The sequence below is a fragment of the Phyllostomus discolor genome, chromosome 6, assembly GCF_004126475.2.
Source record: "Phyllostomus discolor isolate MPI-MPIP mPhyDis1 chromosome 6, mPhyDis1.pri.v3, whole genome shotgun sequence".
NCBI lineage: Eukaryota > Metazoa > Chordata > Mammalia > Chiroptera > Phyllostomidae > Phyllostomus > Phyllostomus discolor.
In genome coordinates this window covers 164,425,602-164,445,290 of record NC_040908.2, presented here as the reverse complement: position 1 = coordinate 164,445,290, position 19,689 = coordinate 164,425,602, and the positions used below count along the sequence as shown (strand labels likewise).

General features: G+C 45.5%; 1 protein-coding gene across 2 annotated transcripts in view; it reads left to right on the top strand.

The window, feature by feature from the left end:
* Positions 1-643: 643 nt before the first annotated feature.
* ATL3 (atlastin GTPase 3) overlaps positions 644-19,689 on the top strand; it is a 35,731-nt gene continuing 16,685 nt past the window's right edge. The window contains exons 1-5 of one of the 2 annotated variants that reach the window (XM_028515704.2): positions 644-958; positions 14,949-15,163; positions 15,303-15,446; positions 17,987-18,091; positions 18,583-18,633. In XM_028515704.2, coding sequence (XP_028371505.1) covers positions 14,957-15,163; positions 15,303-15,446; positions 17,987-18,091; positions 18,583-18,633 — 507 coding nt within the window. In that variant the 5' untranslated portion in view covers positions 644-958; positions 14,949-14,956. Of the gene's footprint in view, positions 959-1,025; positions 1,286-14,948; positions 15,164-15,302; positions 15,447-17,986; positions 18,092-18,582; positions 18,634-19,689 lie in introns of those variants that run through there. The other variant, XM_028515703.2, reaches the window with a different exon arrangement.

Below are 19,689 nucleotides of genomic sequence, written 5' to 3'. Positions count from 1 at the left end.
CTTTAGGGAAGATTTCACTTCTGACCTAACCACTAGCTGTTAAAAATAGCTTAAGGGCTTGGCAGGACCTGGAGGTAGGTGGAAGGAGGTTCTAGGTAGGGTATAATAGTTCAGGGAGAGGCAGAAGAAAGTGAATAATTTGTCAAATGAAGGAGGCAATGGTGACGCCAGAGATGGTGGTGGTGGTGTATGATGGACGCTTTCAACCTAAGCTCCACCAGATACTTACCCCTACCTCAATAAACCCAAAATAACACCACTAGCCAATGGTGGCAACTGACATTTTCTCAGTTACATGTGAAGTGTGAATAAAAGCAATTCCGAAAATTCCTGTATTGATCTACCATTCCATTTAAGAATGGGCTTGCAAAAGCAGCTTCCAAAAAGCTCCTGCAAACCTGAGGCTAACAAGAGATGGCTATGGCCTAGGGTGGACACAGCCGGTGGTGGTGGTGGTGGTGGCGGGGGCCGGGGAGGTCGCTGGAAGTCCTTATGTTAGCCGTTAAGCGTGGTGAGCGTGCACCACCAGGTTTGGCCCGGGATGGAAATAAGAGGTGATGAAGTCACAGCCTCCTCTCCTTGTGAAGTCAAACTCGCTAAGAAACCGGTGCCGCCCACCCGTGGACCTGGCCAGCGTTAAGCACCAAAACCGTCTCAAACGCGGCCGGTGGGGGTTCGACAGCTGTTCGAATCCCGTTATCCCGAGGTCCAGATGCGGCGGCAGACTCGCTGTAGGGCTCCGGCCCAGTAAGGCTCCGGCCCGGGTCGGCCCTCACCTCCCGGCAAGGCCTGCTGGGAATTGTAGTTCAGTTGCCGAAGAGCCGCGAGAAGCCCCATCCTTCTCTTCTGCTTCCTCCCCTCCCGGGATGAGTCCGCAGAACAGGGGGAGCTGGAAGGGACCCAGAGCGCACGGGGCTCGCGTTCCTAACGGACCGTCGTCCTCAGGGCGCAGTCCCAGGTAGACGGCGGCGCGCCCCGCGCTCCCGCGCTCCCGCACGCGCAGTCACGTCGGCGGTGGCGGGATTCGGCCGCGTGCGCCTTCCCGCCCCGGCCTCGCGTCGGGCCTCGCCCAGCCGCCCTGCGCTCGCTCCCTCTCCCTCGCGGCTCCGCGCGCCCCTCCTCCCCAGTTTCTGCCCCTGCCCAGGCCCCGCCCGTTTCTCGCCTCCAGGGCCTGGTTCGTTCCCGCCCAAGCCCTCCCCTGCCTGAGCCCCTGCTGCTTCTGCTGGAAGCTGAGGCTCCATGTTTTCTCCCCAGCGAGCGGTAGCGGCAGTCTCGGGAGGAGCAGGTGAGGCGCCTAATTCCCCCCGAGCTCGCTCTGTGGCCAGCCCCGCTGCCCTCCCTGCTAGAGCCTGGAGGAGGCCGCCTGTTCGCACCGCTGTCCCTCCTTGTCCCGGGGCTGGAACCGCACGCCCCACACTGGGGTCCCTCGGCCCGCGGATGCGGAGCTGGGGGCTGCTCGCAGGCCCGGGTCGATCGGCCCCGGGTGGCGCCCCGCTCGGTCCCCTGTTCCGAGCGGCCGCCTTCGGGGGTCGGGCTCTGCGCCCGGGAAAGGCCGCCAGGGCTCCTCTGGGCTGTTGCTGCGAGTCTGGCGCCCCCGCACTCTCTGGGGCGGCCCCGGGGGCCGGTGGTCACGGGGCGCCGTCCAGGGGCTCCTGCCGCGCTCGGGCAGAGCCCGGCGCTCCGGGGCTGCGGTCCTCTTTTTGCGTGGGCGCCTCGCACGCTTGGGGACCGCGACCCTTGGGCGGGTTACTCTAGCCTGGTTAACGGGCGGAGGGAGCGGGAAGGCAGATGCTTTATCATTGTTCAGCCTTTTAGGAAGGGCTTGGAGGGCTGCGAGGCGTTTGAGAATTGGATACTTTGTTTTTCATCCTAACGACCTTGAGACACGGACAAGAAGTGTTAAGAAAGTTGATTTCCAACGCACACTTTATCTCCGCAGAGATGATGAAAAGGATGTGGCCTACATTATTTTTTAGGAAGTTCTTTTAGTACATTTGGCACTGCACGCTGTTCTTTGGCCTTCCTGGAGAGAAAAAAAACAGTAAACGTTAAATAAAAACCAAACACAGAGTCACCATGAATTTCACGGGTACGACTTTTGTCGTTTACCTGGCTTTATCCTTGTGTAGTGTGCGTGCTGTTGAAATTGTCATTAGTTTTACTTGCGAAATCCAAAGGCAAGAAAAGAAAAGAACGTCATTTGAAGAATCTTTTAGTAAATAAACCCGGCCCTCAAATTTAATTACGGAGTTGGGTGGGATGTTTTGTGAAAGGGAGAAGAGTACTGACGGACCAAAAACGTCATTTCACATTTTGGCCCGTTTTTGGAGAAGCAAAACCTACATGGTTTGAATCCGCGGCAATCACTGAGCATTGCAATGTACCGAAACTCTAAAATTAGAGCTGTATTTCAACCCCGTGGAAACTAGTTTGTACTGTGGTCTAGAAATCCCTGGTGTTGCTGCTTTAACCAAAGCAAACGCTTGGATGAAAAGTTCTCTGTGCAATGAAGCCATTGCACTGGGACAGGTTTATCTCATTGGAGTAAACGTGAAATTAAGAAAAATAACAATAGAGGATAAATATGACGAGGTGTACTAACATAATTTTCGTAGTTTTACTAAATAGGGTTTGTTTAGACTAGCCTTAAAAAATTGGTGCAGCACGTGCATTTTTCATTTTTATGATTTCTTTTTTTTTTTTTTTTTTTTAAGTTTCATTAGTTTTATGTAGCATTAAGGGGAAAAATGCTGTCAACTGTAATTGTAAGAGGCTATACATTTTAAGGTGCATCCAATTTCAGAGTCAAACTGTGACAAAAATTATGTTTTAGAATCAATAACAAAAGAAACAACTATATTATTAAAAAATTAAAATCTACAAATAAAAGTGATAAAATTCAAATTAATATCATGTACTTAATATGAGAGATGATGTTTGTTGTTTTGGTGAAACTAAACTGCCACCTACTAAAAATGAATTGCTGTTCTGGCACTGGCTTTTTTGAGTTCTCCTGTTTCTTTTTTTTTTTTTTTTATTTCAATCATTGTTCAAGTACACTTTTCTCCCCCCTACTCCCGTTCCAGCCCCTCCACCCAGCCCTCCCCCCTTCCCCCCATTACCCCCCACCCCTAGTTTTTGTCCATGTGTCCTCCAAATTTGTTCCTGTAATCCCTACCCATTCCCCCCTGAAATTCCCTCTTCTCTCCCCTCTGGCCATTTTTATGATTTCTAAACCATAGAATAAAGAATATAGTCACACAAATTACCTAAAATTAAGTAATAGAGAATTGTAAGAAGCAAGAAATCTAAAGTTGATTCTATCTCCTCAGTTCCCCAGTGGTCGTTATTAACAGTTCAGTCACATACAATATGTATTTGTTTTGGGGGGGTCACATACTCTTTTAAGATTTCTATGAAGTAACTTACGTAACCCTAGCTTGTGTGAACTTGCTTAAGAACTGGTTTAGAATTTACCTATAATACTAGGTGTGCCTGTTGAAGTTTCTACAGCCTTGTGTTTCATATTGAGTTCAAATAACACAAGTACGTTTTAAAGTTAGTCTCAATTTTAAAACATTTTCCTAAGTTGTCCTTGACATTTCAGGAGTATATTCTCAAAAAAAAAAAAAAATCAAGGGGAAAAGAGAGAGGAAAATTTTTATTTAAAAGAAAAAATCATTTAGTTCCTATAGTGTTGCAGTTCTCAGCACTGCTGTGCATTAGAATAACTTGGGGTTTTTAAAACCTGCCAGTACTTGAGACCCACCCACAGATTCTGATTTAAATAATTGAGTAGCCAGACAACAGTTAAAAAAGAAAATCCAAATCTACTTTTCATACTAATTTATAACCTAATTTCCCTATAGGTGGTTGCTTAAGTTTGAATCGGTTTATTATTATACAGCAAGTTATAACTTGTAATATCAATATTTGTATTAGAAGTCGATGCTCTTCATTGCAGATATCTAAAAAATTGTTTTTATTGTCATGTATTTTGATTATTAGAACATGTGAGATATATTTCATCGCCAAAGAATATTACAAATCGAAACAGGCTCTACTGGTCTAGTAGGCAGGTAAGCAAAGGGTTAGATTAACTCTCCTGTGTCTTGAAATAACAAGGAATCTAAGGCAGATAAAGATTGCCAATTAAGAACGCCTGGTTAAACTGGAACACATAATTAAAACCTTCAGGTAATGAGAATGATTTTGGTGGTGGTCTTATTTTTAGGGATGAGTCAAATAACATGAATATTGAATGCATTCTATGAAAAAGATATTTTTCCTCTAGTACATATAACCTGGCATCATTTTTAGATTCAGCTGGGTCTCTGCATTTCTGAATCTTTACTGTTTAGTTATAATTGATCTTCATAAATTATGAAGCTCTGCAAAATTCTTTATTAATTTTGTTATTGTATTTCAATATTCTTTTTGTAAAAAAGATATTATTTATTTATTTTTAGAGAGAGGAAGGGAGGGAGAAAGAGAAGGAGAGAAACATTAATGTGTGGTTGCCTCTTGTGCATCCCCTACTGGGGACCTGGCCTGCAACCCAGTCATGAGCCCTAGACTGGGAATTGAACCAGCGACCCTTTGGTTTGCGGGCCGACACTCAATCCACTGAACCACACACCAGCTAGGGCTTTCAGCATTCTTAATTGACCCCCAAAAATGTGGTTTTTTGTTCAGCATTCTGTGCTAAAGTATGAAGATTTTCTGCAACAGATGACTCGAGAAAAAGCTTCCTCTAAAACCCTTTAATTAAGTAGGATGTAAATTTCCACCAGTATTCTGTTTGGTTGGGTTTAAGTAGTATTTCCACTGAAAGAGCCTTAAAAATCTGTGCATCTACCATCATATCCCTACCTTAAGACAAAAGAGGGCACAGAAGAGAGCACTTCCTCACCATCACCGAAGAGGAACCACACCCTGTAGTTCGAGAGTTGGCCGACGGCCAAGTGTACGTACTTTCTCATATGGTGATGTTTTCTCTGGCCGGGTCTGTGAATTAGGAACTTTAAAGACTGCCAGCAAGAACAAGGCATGAAAATGGTATGCTTCTGTTTTGGGTGTGTTGCTTTCTCCCCTGTAGATACTAATATTTCAAAAGATGAGTGGAAAAACTCGGTTCATAACTTTCCCCTGAGTCATGCAGTCTACTTGGTGAAACGTTTCTAACAGGAGTCCATTTGCTGTTTGGAACTCTCTGGCTAGTACGGGTGAGCACTGAGGCTCGCTCTACCCCGTTGGTTCGTATCCCGACTAATGTTCCCCCCTGGGACACTTGGCAAAGTCTGGAGACATTTGGGGGTCTCATAGCCAAGGGGGAGCACTACTGCTGTCTAGTGGGTAGAGGCCAGAAATGCTGCTAAATATCTTGCATTCAGCAGGATAGTTCCCGGCAAGGAAGAGTCACCCAGCCCACATGTCGGTAGTGCTGGGACTGAGAGACCCTGTCCTACTTTGTTGCCTTGGTCGACTAAATCCTGTGTGAATTTTCTGAAATAGCAATTGTAACTGCTTCTAATCCACTAGTTTCATTGAATTTATCACTGTTCAGGTGGTCTTCTCAAATATTTGAGGGGTGTTTAAATTTCTCGCTGTAATGTTTTCCTTTTCTTTTTTTTTTTGGTTCAAGTTAGAATCTCCATGCTTTTCTTTTTTAAATTACATTTTATTGATTATGCTGTTACAGTTGTCCCATTTTTTTCCTTTTTGGCCCCTTCCACCCAGCACCCCCTACACCCACAGAAATCCCCACACCTTTGTTCACGACCATTGGTCATGTTATAAGTTCTTTGGCTACTCCATTTCCTACTGTACTTTATATCCCCATGGCTACTCTGTAACTATTCGTACTTCTTAATCCCCTCACCTCTTCACCCCTTCTCCCACACTCGCCTTCCACTGGGCAACCATCAAAATGCTCTCCGTATCCATGATTCTATCTCTGTTCTTGTTTGCTTAGCTTGTCTTTTTAGATTCAGTTGTTGATATGTATTTATTGCCATTTTATTGTTCATAGTTTTGATCTTTTTCTTAAATAGATCCCTTTAACATTTCATATAATAATAGTTTGGTGATGATGAACTTTAGTTTTTTCTTGTCTGGGAAGCTCTTTATCTGCTCTTTGATTCTAAACGATAGCTTTGCTGAGTAGAGTAATCTTGGCTGTAGGTCCTTGGATTTCATGACTTTGAATATTTCTTGCCAATTCCTTCTAGCCTACAAAAAATTTTTTGAGGGATCAGCTGATAGTCTTATGGGAACTCCCCTGTGGGTAACTAACTGCTTTTTTCTTGCTGCTTTTAAGAGTCTCTCTTTGTCTTTAACCTTTGCCTTTTTTTTCTTTAATATTTTATTTGTTTATTTTCAGAGAGATGGGAAGGGAGGGAGAGAGACAGGGAGAGAAACATTGATCAGTTGCCTCTCACGCGCCCCCAACTGGGGACCTGACCCGCAACCCAGGCATATGCTCTGACAGGGAATCAAACCGGCGACCTTTTGGTTCACAGGCTGGCACTCAGTCCACTGAGCCACACCAGCCAGGGCACCTTTGGCATTTTAACTACGATGTGTCTTGGAGTGGGGCTCCTTGCATCCATCTGGTTTGGGACTCTGCTGCCTGGACTCGCATGTCTTTTCCTTTACTGAATTAGGGAGGTTTTCTTCCATTATTTTTTCAGATAGCTTTCCAATTTCTCACTCTTTCTCTCCTCCTTCTGGAACCCCTATGATGCGAATGTTGGACCTCTTGTCGTTGTCCCAGAGGCTGCTTACACTATCTTCACTTTTTAAAAATTCTTTTTTCTTCTTGTTCTGATTGGTTGTTGTTTGTTCCTTATGTTTCAAATCATTGATATGAATCTTGGCTTCATCTACTCTATTGTTGATTCCCTGTAAATTTTTCTTAATTCTAATGAGTGTGTCCTTCATTTCTGACCGGATCTGTTTTATGCTGTTAAGGTCCTCACTAAGTTCCTTGAGCATGCTGATGACCAGTGTTTTGAACTCTGCATCTGAGGGATTGCTTATTTCCATTTTGTTTAGCTCTTTTTCTGGAGTTTTAATCTTTTCTTTCGTTTGGGCCATGCGTCTTTGTCTCCTCATTTTGGCAGCCTCCCTGTGTTTGTTCCTATGCATTAGGTAGGGCTGCTGTGACTCCCTGTCTTGGTAGCATGGCCTAATGTAGTAGATAATCTGTAGGGCCCAGTGGCACAGCCTCTCCTATCACCCAAGCTGGGTACTCAAGGTGTGCTCCTCTTGTAGTTGAGCTTTGATTGCTGTTTGCAGGTCAATGTGAGGGATTTCTCCAGGCCAATCAGCTGCAAAGACTGGCTGTGACCACTGACCATGTGCCCTCCATGGAGGATCAGCTGTGCAGGGGCAGGGTGGTGGTGCTCCTGTGTGGTCTGTAGCTGTCCACTGGGTATGCAGGCCCTGGCGTTTCTTAGGTGGTGCAGGCCAAGGTCAGCCCCACCTGTGTTTGCCAGGGGCCACCCTGCATGGACTACAAAGCAGTCTGCAGATGGCTGCTATTTGTGCTGGGCTTGGAGTTCCAAGGTGAAGCCAAGCTGTGAACCTAGTCTGGCTGCTGCTGCCTAACCCTAACCCTAACCCTTCTAGCAAGAGGTACTGTGGCTGGGGGCTTTGCTGAGGCTGGCTGTTGCTTGTTTGAGAGAATTTAGGAAGTTAGGAAGCAGAAGCCAAGACGAGCCATTCATATGGAAAAGCCACTGTGAACAGCTTGGGTGAGCCCGTATGTTGGGTGGGGCAGAGCCCCAGGGAAACTCCCAGGCAGGATGGTGTTAGCCAAGTTGATGGAGTCTCAGATATGGCACCTGGCAGCTCTGTGGCTCTGTTGGGGGAGGGTTTAGAAAAGGAACAGTGGCCTCTGCCTGCCTTTCTGTCTGGGAGGAAGCTGTCCCCCAGGTCTTGCCTTGATGCCAGACACTTCTGTTCCTCCGTGTGTGCTGCTGGTGTCTTTCAAGCTACCACCCGGTGCTGGAGCTCAGAGGGAGAGAGGCCGAGTAAGTCCGTGTGCAGGTTCTTTAAGAGGAACAGCTTGGGACTCCAGAAGTTTCTTTCACTGACTGAGCCCCTGCTGGTTTTTGCAGCCAGAAGTTATGGGGACTTATCTTCCTGGCACAGGAACCCTGGGCTGGGGGACCTGGCGTGGGCATGGAACCTCCTCATTCCTGAGACGTCCCTCCCAAATATTTGTCCACCACACGTGGGCATGGGACCGGCCTGTTCTGCGTCTCTGGGTCTCCTCCCAGTGTGCATGGATGTCGTTTCTTTAATTCCATGGTTGCTGGACTTCCATTCAGCTTGATTTCTGGTGGTTCTGAGTGATGGTTGTCCTGTGGTTTATAGAGGTGGTTGTGCGAGGAGGTGAGCCGTGATTACCCCCACCTCCATCCTTACTGGAGGTGGCCGTGATGCTTTTCTGACAGAACCTGTTTCTTGGAATTGGTATTTTCCATAGTACTGAAAAGGCTAATCATGATTTACCTACTTTTATTTAACCCGTACGGCTACTTTTTAAAGTTCTTTAAAAATTCAGAGTTAGGTAATTCTAGGAAGAGTCAGTGCTGTAATTTGCACATATCCCTACACTTTTCCCTATAATAATTAATCTCACCTGTTAATCTTTCACCTTCGTTCTGCTTGACTTGTCTTTGTCATTTTAGTGCAGAGGTAGTCCGTTGAATTTAATATCGTAGTGATTATTTGAACAGGCATATTTAAACCTATTGGTAGTCTAGGTTAATGTGTGTTCTGCCAAAAGTAAGGGATAACTCAGTACTTTAAAAGTAATTAGGAATAAGGTTGTAGCTTATACGTAGATTTAGAGAGTGTTTTGATTTTCCAAGTATTTTGAACATTTTCTACATACTCGAAATGATGGGTGATACAGAATTACCCTGAGCTATTTACAGCGATAATCAGAATTGGCAGTATGATACAGTATTTCTACTGCTCAATTTAAAAAAAAAAGAAACATAGGTTTTCAGTTCATTTACATGTATATGGATGACACATGTGACCATCATCAGGCTGTGTCTGTGTATGTACAAAAATGTCACATCTGTTATTCATGCAAGTGAATGCAGTACAGCATTAACTCTTCCTGTAAGTGAACACTAACCGTTCATCTCACTGGGCATCACTGTTGTTTCATGGTGCACATCTCGCTTCTGGGAAACAATTGCTTCGCTGTAGGGAGGAGGCACATAATGCTGCCACTTGAAGGTTTTTCTGGTACGAGCCCTGGATGTCAGATCTCCAGAGTTGAAGATTCCGGGAAGTAGAAGTGATTTCACTGAAGTTAGGAAGAATGCCCCCCCCCCCCCCTCACTGCCAAGGGAAAACCCTAAACCTCAGAATCTTTTGTGTGGGTCCCAAGCAAGTTGCCTTAATGGTTTTTTTTAAGATTTTATTTATTTATTATTATTTTTTTTAGAGAGGGAAGGGAGCGAGATGGAGAGAGAGAGAGAGAAACATCAATGTGCGGTTGCTGGGTCATGGCCTGCAACCCAGGCATGTACCCTGACTGGGAATCGAACCTGCGACACTTTGGTTTGCAGCCCATGCTCAATCCACTGAGCTATGCCAGCCAGGGCTGTCTTAATGGTTTTAATCATAGATTTTGGTTTGTTATTTAGCCAACCCTGTATAATTTAAATTAAGCCAAGGGATGAATGGGTCACCTAGCAAGTTTGGCAAACTTAAATATCCAGGAAATTTTCAATTGTTTAAGAGTCACTGAATTTTAAGAGCTAGAAAATAGCTTCACCTAAACTGCCTGATTTAAAAGAAATTTTATTTGCTTTTAGAGAGAGGGGAAGGGAGGGAGAAAGGAAGGGAGAGAAACATTGATTGGTTGCCTCTTGCAGCCCTTAACTGAAGGTTTGTCCTGCAAACCAGGCTTGCTACCTGTTTGGGAACTGAGCCGGTGGCCTCTCAGTTTGGGCGCTGACACCCAGCCCACTGAGCCACATCAGTCAGGGCTAACCTCCTGATTGTCTAGAGGGACCAAGACACAGAGAATAAAGTGATTTACTCGGGCTGTTACGTTCAGTGTAAAAGTGGGCCCCGAACTCTGCCCTTCCCTGGTCGTTGGGAGGGCCTTTCTCCTGTACGGACTGCCTCACTGGGGTCACCGCCTGTGCCAAAGCAGGAGCTTAAACCATGGAAGGAGGAAATGATAGGGTTTGATGGTATATTGCGTGTAGGAAGATAGGGAAGATGTGGAGCCTGAACGATGGAGATTTTGAGAAAAGTGGAGTAACTTGAGGATTCACGTGCATGATACTAAATGTAGATTTCTAAAGTGTTAGCCCTGGAAGGGTCGCTCGAGGTTGCACTTTGACTCATTTTTCTGTGGAGAGGGAGACAGCAGAGCCTGGACATGCCCAGAACCGTACAGACCGTGGGAGAGCCAGGACAGGACTGTCTCCTGACTCTTACACCCATATATTTCCACATATTAACTCCCGAGAGCAGGAGGTGGTGCGGAATATCCGGGTGAACCTGTCCCTTAGGCGGCTGCACGTGCGCACCTGAATGGAGGTTAGAAGTTAATGGAGTTGCGTCCCCAGCATAGAGGGTGTAGCGACATAAGGACAAGCAGTTCTTGGAGGGAGCGAACGAGAACCGCAGAAGGCCGAAGCAGAGCCCCGGTGTGTATCGCAGGGAGCTGAGGAGGAGAGGAAGAAGCAAAGGGAGGTGGTGCAGAGCTTGGAGGAGAACCAGGAGTGTGCGCTGTCCCCAAGCCCACAGGTGTTAAGAAGTCTCAGAAGTGGCCCTTGTGTTTTGTCACACAGAGAGGGGGCTGAATGGAAATCAAGAGAGGTCACAGACAGATTGAGAGGAAAGTCAGCCAGGTGCTAAGAGGGGGAGGGGCCCACACGTGGATGCAGACACGCCTTCAAGGAGCTTGACAATGAAAGGGTGGGGGTGGCAGAAGCTGGTGTTTGCAGCGCTGGGGAGCGACTGTTCCTCCTGCGTTCGGTACTGAGGCCGGATGCCTCCTAGTTTCTCTGTTCCTCGGGAGCGCCCGGTCTGCGTGGTGAGTCATAATTGTGTCCTGTAATGAAGGAGTTCAGCCCCGAGGGACTGAGGTGACGTGATCAAAGAAACACTTGGGGACGGTGACCGAGGAATCCGCCTAATAGGCAAGAAGGGTTGGGAGATGGCCTAGCCTAAGGGAAGGGCCGTCAGATCTGATTCGAGGGTCTAAGCAGGGGTGTGTCCAACCTTTCGGCATCCCTGGGCCACCCTGGAAGCAGAAGAGTTGTCTTGGGCCACACATTAGTTGGATACCTTGCGACACGTAATCACACACACACACAAATATATTGTTTTAAGTAAATTTACGACTTTGCGTTGGGCCTCATTCACAGCCATGTGTGACCGCGTGCGGCTGCGGGCCGTGGGCCGTGGGCTGGACTCCCTGGCAGGCACTGGGGAGCCTGAGCTGTGAGGATAAACCGGCAAAGGATGTTGATGTGACGCCTGGGGAGGGGTGAGCAGAAGTGAAGGTTTCATTCACGTGGAAGATCAGCAGTGGCGTCCTGCCATCCTAGGAAGTGAGAGGTAGTGGCGGTGTGGTGAGGAGTGGGCAGCTCTGTTCGTCTAAGCCGAATCTTGGTGTGCGGTTCAAACCAAACGAACAGGACCTGTTTGAACCCAGTGAGTATGCCCACTGCACTGTTCAGAGGCGAGGGCAGGACCAGCCAGCTCACGCCGCCTGCTCCTCTTCCATTTCCCCCTGCTGTCGGCAGAAAGAGGGGAACACTTGAGTGAAGGCTTTGTCACTTTTTTTCTCACTGCTCTTCTCGATGGTCTCAGCTTCTGTCCAGTGTGCACCTTGCTGTGCACAGCTGCCCACACCGTGGTCACTAGAGGATTCCGTCTTGTCTAGGGTTGAAGCCTTCAGCTGCATCACAGAACCTCATGGGTGGCACGTGCAAGGCCCGTGGGCTGAATCCGGGCCTCCACCTTGCTTTATCCAGCCTGGTGCCTTGTTTCTGCCTGGCAGCAGCTCCGAGCTCCCAGTTAACTGTCAGGGAGTGGTTACATTTAGACAGTCCTGAAGTTACATTCAGCCCTTTGAAGGCAACCTTGAGGCTGATGTGGCCCCCGGTGACAATGAGTTTGACACCCCTGCTAGGTACATATTCCTTTTACAGTTGTTCATTGTGTGTCTGCTATGTATCAGGGCATTCACGTTGCTCGGTGAACCTTACTGGTGAAATAGATGGAATTCAAAGAGCTGGTTTCATGAACTCAGTTGCGAAGTCCTGGGGGACTGCTGTGTTGGTTTCTAGGTTTGGCGACTTCTGACTGCGCCGCTAGATAAGTGGTTTACAAGAGGCAGATTTTTATTTTTCTTCACGTGGCAGTGCACCAGTTGGCAGTTGTGTTACTCGAAGCCCTGGGCCCTCCCGCCCCTGTGGCTGCGGCACCCCTCGGGTGGTGCCCTCCTGCACCGGGCCCGGGGTGACTCACTTCCGCTTCTGCATTCAGCCGGCGGGAAGGGGGAAAATAAATGCATGACCTGGCAGTTGCTGCATCGTTTCCAGTCAGAATCTAGTCACACGGTGACACCCTCGCTGCAAGGTGGGGTTGGAAATGTGCTGGGCACTTAATATGCCCATCTCAAAACCTCTCGCTGTAGCAGAGGGGACAATGGATACTGGGGGAGCAGCCAGCTATCTCAGGGACTTTGTTTGGTACTGCTGTGAGTGGTGTACCCCTAAGGTCCGAGTGAACGGTTCTCCTTAGTGCTCTTACAGGGAAGACCGAGGGTCTTTGACTTCTGGGTTCACCTGCTGTTGCGGCAGTAAGAAGAACCCTAAGAGATGATTCACAAACAGTCCCTTTCTTGTCTGCCAGTAATGGTAAAGTATTAGTATGCATTTATTGCGATGATAGCATGACATTTAGCCTATGTTTGTAACCTGTTTTCCAGTCGTCTGTAACAGATTAAAAAGAGGCACGAACCCCTTTATTGCTGTCTGATGAATTATAAAAAGTGAGCAGGAACTCAGCAGCTTAAAGGGTAGACAGACTGGCAGTTAGACTTTGCCGGCTTGGCCACTGTGATCGTGCGGCCTTTCGTGCGTCCCAGCCCCAAGTGGTTCGGGACCACGTTTATGGTTTTTGGCCACATCGCCTGCTTGTGCATATGTTACTTAGTGTTCGTCTTTCAGTTTGCTTTAAATGGATCCATTCTTTAAACTTAGCCCCCTTCTAAGCCATGATCCATTAAAATGTGATTTTTCTTTCCTAATAGACATTAAAATGCATAATTTTGAAAATGAAATACCCTTTTAACTAAAACACCTCCCTCAGTACCAATGGTATGTACTCACACTGAGAGAGCTAGCGCTGGCCTCAGCCCCTTGGCCTCACTGGTAGTTTTTTGTGAACTTTCCAGATACACGTAGATAGAAAGTGGCTCAGAGTTTCAAAGAATTATCTTTTTCTTTCAACTCTGGTAGGGAAATTACTAGTTAGTGCTTAATTTTGAGCCAAGGAGTCAGTTGCTCCTAAAACTTTGACAGGATTATTAAGAATGGTCTAAAACATAGCCACTTGAAGATCTTTCTAAGCCTTGGTCAGTGTGGCTCAGTTGGTTGGACCATTGTCTCTTAGACCAAAGGGTCATGAGTTCGATTCCCAGTCAGGGCATGTATCCAGGTTGCGGGTTTGATCCCTGGTCAGGGTACCTAGGAGAAGGCAATTAGTTGATGTTTCTCTCTCAGATCAATGTTCTCCTGCCCACCGCCCCCCACCCCCACAAAGCAGTGAAAAATATCCTCGGGTCAGAATTAAAAAAACAAATGTCTTTTCAAGATCTTCTCCAGGGCCTGTTGTGCAAGTTCCTTAACTTTTGTAGGTCTCAGTTTCCTTATGATTAATGGGACAGAGTTATTTACCCCATAGGGCTGTTCTGAGGGTTAAATAATATATACAAAAGGCATAGCCGTGGCAGACACCCTTTCTGTTGATGGACACTTGAGTTATTTTCAGTTTTGGACCATTTCAAATCACACTGATGTGAGGAGTCTTTTATACGTGTCTTTCGGTGGACGTAAGCATTGATTTCTCTTAGGTATATACCTAGGAATGGAATCTTGGGTCATGGTTTTTTTTTTTCCTTTTTAAGATTTTATTTGTATATTTTTAGAGAGAGGGGAAGGGGAGGAGAAAGAGGGAGAGAAACATTAATGTGCAGCTGCCTCTCCCGTGCTCCCCACTTGGGACCTGGCCCTCAACCCAGGCATGTGCCCCGACTCGAACCACAGACCCCTTGGTCCGCAGGCCCTCAGGCCGGAGCTCAATCCCCTGAGCCACACCAGCCAGGGAGGCTCGTTTAGTTTTCCTGGGCACTGCCAAACAGTGCTCCAAAGTGGTTATGCTCCCATCGGAGTGGACGAGAATTCCCCTCGTACCGCATCTCCTGCCACAGCTGCTATCGCCCTTTGACCTTTTAGCCGTTCTGATAGGCAGGGAGTGGGTCTCATGGTTTTAATTTGCATTTCCTTGATAAGCAGTTGTATGGATGCACTTTTTCATGTGATTATTGACCATTCGGATATCCTTTTTTTATGAAGTACCTGTTCACAGTCTTGCCCATCACTATTTAAAAAATTGGTATATCTGTCTTTTCCTTACAGATCTATATTGACTCTGGATATGAGTCTTATGGATATAGATATTGTCATGTTTTCTCCCGTCCCGTATTTTGCATTTTAACTCTCATAATGGTATCTATAAATGAACAAAAATTCTTAATTTAATAAACTCTAACTTGTCATTTTTTTAGTGGTTAGTGCTTTTGTACCATAAGAAGTTTTTACTTTTCCCATGTTCAAAAATACGTATTTAAAAAATATGCGGAACTAATGTTTTTCTCTGTGACAACACAGGTGATGCCATGGAGAGTGGAAAGCCTGGTCCAGTGCAGGTGGTCTTGGTTCAGAAGGACCAGCATTCCTTTGAGCTAGACGAGAAAGCCTTGGCCAGCATCCTCTTGCAGGACCACATTCGAGACCTTGATGTGGTGGTGCTGTCAGTGGCCGGGGCCTTCCGGAAGGGCAAGTCCTTCTTTCTGGACTTTATGCTCCGATACTTATATTTCCAGGTAAGGTAGCGTTATTTCATGTCAAATTAGAAAATGAGACTTCATGCTCTTAAGAGCAAAATAAGCACAGAGGTTATTCTTGATGTGTAAAATTACTTAACTTTTAAGATTGAATGGAAATGGCTTATTTGTCCTGTAGAAAGAAGGTGGCCATTTGAACTGGCTAGGCGATCTAGAAGAACCGTTAACAGGATTTTCATGGAGAGGGGGCTCTGACCCGGAGACCACTGGGATTCAGATCTGGAATGAAGTTTTCACGGTGGAGAAGCCAGGCGGCAAGAAGGTGAGGAAGAAAAAGGCTTACAAATGAACAGAAACAACAACAACATAAGAACTTGAATGTGCACTTTGATAATCCAATCAAAAAATATTTTTTATCAAAACAATATGTTTATGGTTTAAAATATAGTACACGAATATAGTTTAAAAGGTCAAATAGTGATGTAAGGCTTCTAACAAAAAGTAGTGAGCTACAGCTGGGCAGCCTGTCCCCAAAGGGGGCAAGTCACCCAAACTGGAAGAGGGGATTTGGGGGTGCCGCTGTTTCCTAAACAGACTGTAACCCATTCCTTCCTAAAGCATGCCTTCACAGCTGCTTGTTCCTCTCATTTGTGAATCTTTCTAGGACTTAAGGTTCCAAACTCCCCCTTCGGGTTGTTTAGTTTTAGCCTTTTCCTAAATGCTAAGTCATTCAGTATTTTGTGGGCTGGAGTTGATGCACATGATATGAGAATACCACTTTAAGTATGCATGACTCCCATTCTTCAAAAGATTTTTTTCTTTAGTATTTCCTCTATTTAGCCTCATTTATTTATTTATTTATTTATTTTTAGAGAGAGGGGAAGGGAGGGAAAAAGAGAGGGAGAGAAACATCCATGTGTGGTTGCCTCTCGTGTACCCCCAACTGGGGACCTGGCCCACAACCCAGGCATGTGCCCTGACTGGGAACTGAACCAGCGACCCTTCAGTTTGCAGCCTACGCTCAATCCACTGAGCCACACCAGCCGGGCCTATTTTAGCCTCATTTTTTAAGTTAACAAATAGATGCCATAATTTGCTCTTTTTTGTTGAGATAAATTTACATGCCATACAATTTGTTCTTTTTTTTTAAAAAATTTTTTTAAAGATTTTATTCATTTTAGAGAGGGAAGGGAGGGAGATAGAGAGAGAGAGAGAGGGAGAGAAACATCAATGTGCGGTTGCTGGGGGTTATGGCCTGCAACCCAGGAATGTACCCTGGCTGGGAAGCGAACCTGGGACACTTTGGTTCCCAGCCCGCACTCAATCCACTGAGCTACGCCAACCAGGGCTCAATTTGTTCTTTAAAAGCGTATGATTCAGCAGTTTTTAGTACACTTGCAAAGCTGCGTAGGCATCACCACCATCTAATTCCAGAACGTTTTCATCTCCCCATTAAGAACCTCAGTCCCCATTAGCAGTCACTCCTCGTTTCCCTCTTCTCCCACCCCCTGGCCACTACTGATCTTTCAGATTACAGCTAAGAGATCATCGTTTTATATGTGTATTTTTGTTTAGTTTGTATGTATTTTATATGTATCTGGTACTCGCTTTTTTAAAGCAACATTTTGTTTTTAACAAAATAATACGTATATGCATAGTTTAAATAGTTAAATAATATTGCAATATTGATAATAAAAAGGAGCATCCTTTCTACCGCCTAGTCACTCTTTCCAGAGGCAGCCACTTGTGCTTGTGGCTGTGTCTCCTGCTGTTGGCTTCTAAATTTTTAAAACAGATTTTATTTATTTATTTTTTTAGAGAGAGGGGAAGGGAAGGAGAAAGAGGGAGAGAAACATCAATGTGAGAGAAACGTCCACTGTTTTCCTCTCGCACGCCCCCTGCTGGGGACCCAGCCCACAACCCAGGTACTCGCCCTGACTGGGAATTGAACTGGTGCCCCTTTGGTTCGTAGGCTGGCGCTCAATCCACTGAGCCACACCAGCCAGGGCTGCTTCTGGACTTTTAAATCTCACTTTCTGGGTGGGAATGGGTCATTAGGTCCTTTTTGAAGCCTAGCTAGATTACGCAGAGTACAGTGATAGCCTCGATCCTCCTGCTTTCCTCCGGCATCTTTGGTGTGGTCTGTCTTTTGTAAGATTCAAATAAACGTTAGGCCCTGGCTGCTGTGGCTCAGTTGATTGAGCACCAGCCTGTGAACTGAAGGGTCATTGGTTCGATTCCCAGTCAGGGCGCATGCCTGGGTTGTGGGCCAGGTCCCTAGTAGGGGGCATGTGAAAGGCAACCACACATAGATGTTTCTTTCCCTCTCTTTCTCCCTCCCCCTCTCTCTAAAAATAAAACCTTAACAAAAATAAACATTAGTTTTCTTTTATCAATCTATCAGAAAACCCTAGAAATTTGAGGGTTGAATACAACCTTGCAGGTAAATGTCAAAAATATTCCAGCCCATATGTTTTATTAAATTTAGGATTATACCTAAATTTAAAATCGTTTTTTTAAAAAGTGAGTTAGTATTTTAAATTTCTTTTTAACGACAAAAGACATCTAAATTACTGGCTTGGTGAGTGAGTTAATTTGGCTGTTTCAGTTGGTGGGGCAATTTTTCCCTCTTTCCCTCTGGCTCCACAGGCCTCCGTTTTGTGTCATTGTATTCGGTCGGAGCAGATCATCTCCAGTAAAGGGCTCCGCTCGGAACTGGGTGCCTAAATAAATAATCGTACTTTTCTGACAGAACCTATACGCAGGTGCTTAAGCCTCGTTTAAATGTCACCTGTACTTTCCAATTCCCCCTTTACATTTTCCCCTTCGCACTTGACCACATTTCCCCCCCTTGTTTTCAAGGTTGCAGTTGTCCTGATGGATACCCAGGGGGCCTTCGACAGCCAGTCCACTGTGAAGGACTGCGCCACCATCTTCGCGCTGAGCACCATGACCAGTTCTGTGCAGGTAAAGCCTCCCGACTAGGGAAAAGGTGTGTGGGGGAAGTAGGATAAAGAGGTTGCATCTAGTTTCAGTTACTTTTCTGTTATCAGAATTCCTGTGGTGATATGTAAATGTTCTTTTTAGACCACAGATACAAGTTAACTCTTGCAGGCTCAAGAAGGAGCCTACGCTATTTTTCTACTCGGGTTATACATTTATGTAAAATACTCTAAGAAAAGTTGAAAAGTGGAAATTGCAATTGCATCAGATCCGAAAAGCAGATTTGGTAAGAATTTAAGAAAACTATATTTTAAACTGTAAAGGAAGAATTAGGTTATTTTAATCATGTTTGCATAGTTTGTCCCAAAGGACAGATCCTATTTCTGTTTGAATAGACTTCATATTTTTATATGCAAATGTTAAATGCACAGAACTTCCTGTTCAATGCTTTAGGCTTATTTGGGCTTTGTTTGAAGTAAGGTAAAATAGTATCAATTTGGACTTTTGTTTTCTAGATTTATAATTTGTCCCAGAACATTCAGGAAGATGATCTTCAACAGTTACAGGTATATATCCCTCATTAGAACATCATAATATATCATTTAAAAGTTTTAAGACAGAAAAATAAAAAGCTCACATCAGTTCAAGGTATGTTTTTCTTCAAATGAGTTTGCTGCTTAACTTGGGTTTTTTAGAGTTTTTTGGACTTCAGAATTATAGATAGGAGATCATGGGTTTTATATAATTTTATATAATTTTATGTGTGTTTTTGTTTTGTCTTTATATATTATTTTATGTGTATCAGGTACTTTATTTTAAAGCAACAATTTGTTTTGAACAAAAGTTACACACACACGTAGTTTAAAATAGTTAAATAGTTAAATAGTATTGCAACCCTGGCAACCACCAGTTGGTTCTTTACCCATGAGCTTGTTTTGTTTTATTTTTTTTAAAGATTTTGTTTATTTATTTTTAGAGAGGGGGGAAGGGAGGAAGAAAGAGAGGGAGAGAAACCTCGATGTGTGAGAGATACATCAGACATGCGTCGATAGGCTGCTTTCTGTGCGTCCCCTGCTGGGGGCCTGGTGCGCAGCGCTGACGGGGCAGGTGCCCCGACCGGGAACAGAACCAGCTGCTGTTTGGTTCACAGGCTGGCACTCAATCCTCTGAGCCACACCAGCCGGGGCTTATTTTATTTTTATATTTTAGAAAGATTTTATTTATTTATTTTTAGAGAGAGAGGAAAGGAGGGAGAAAGAGAGGGGGAGGAACATGAATGTGAGGGAGAAACATCGATCAGCTGCCTTTGGTGTGCACCCCGACCGGGGACCGGGTGTGCCACCCACGCGCGTGCCCTGACTGGGAATCGCACCGGCACCCTTTCGCTTTGACACCCAGCCAACTGAGCCGTGCGGTCAGGGCGAGCTTGTTTTGTTTTAAATTTGGTTTCTATCATTATTTTTTATCCTCACTGAGGATGTGCTTATTGATTTTAGAGAGGGGAAGGAAGGGGGAGAGAGGGAGAGAAACATCAGTGTGAGAAGCATTCATCAGTTGCTTCTTGTACATGCCCTGACTGGGGACCAAACCTGCAGCCCAGGCACGTGCCCCGACCTGGAATT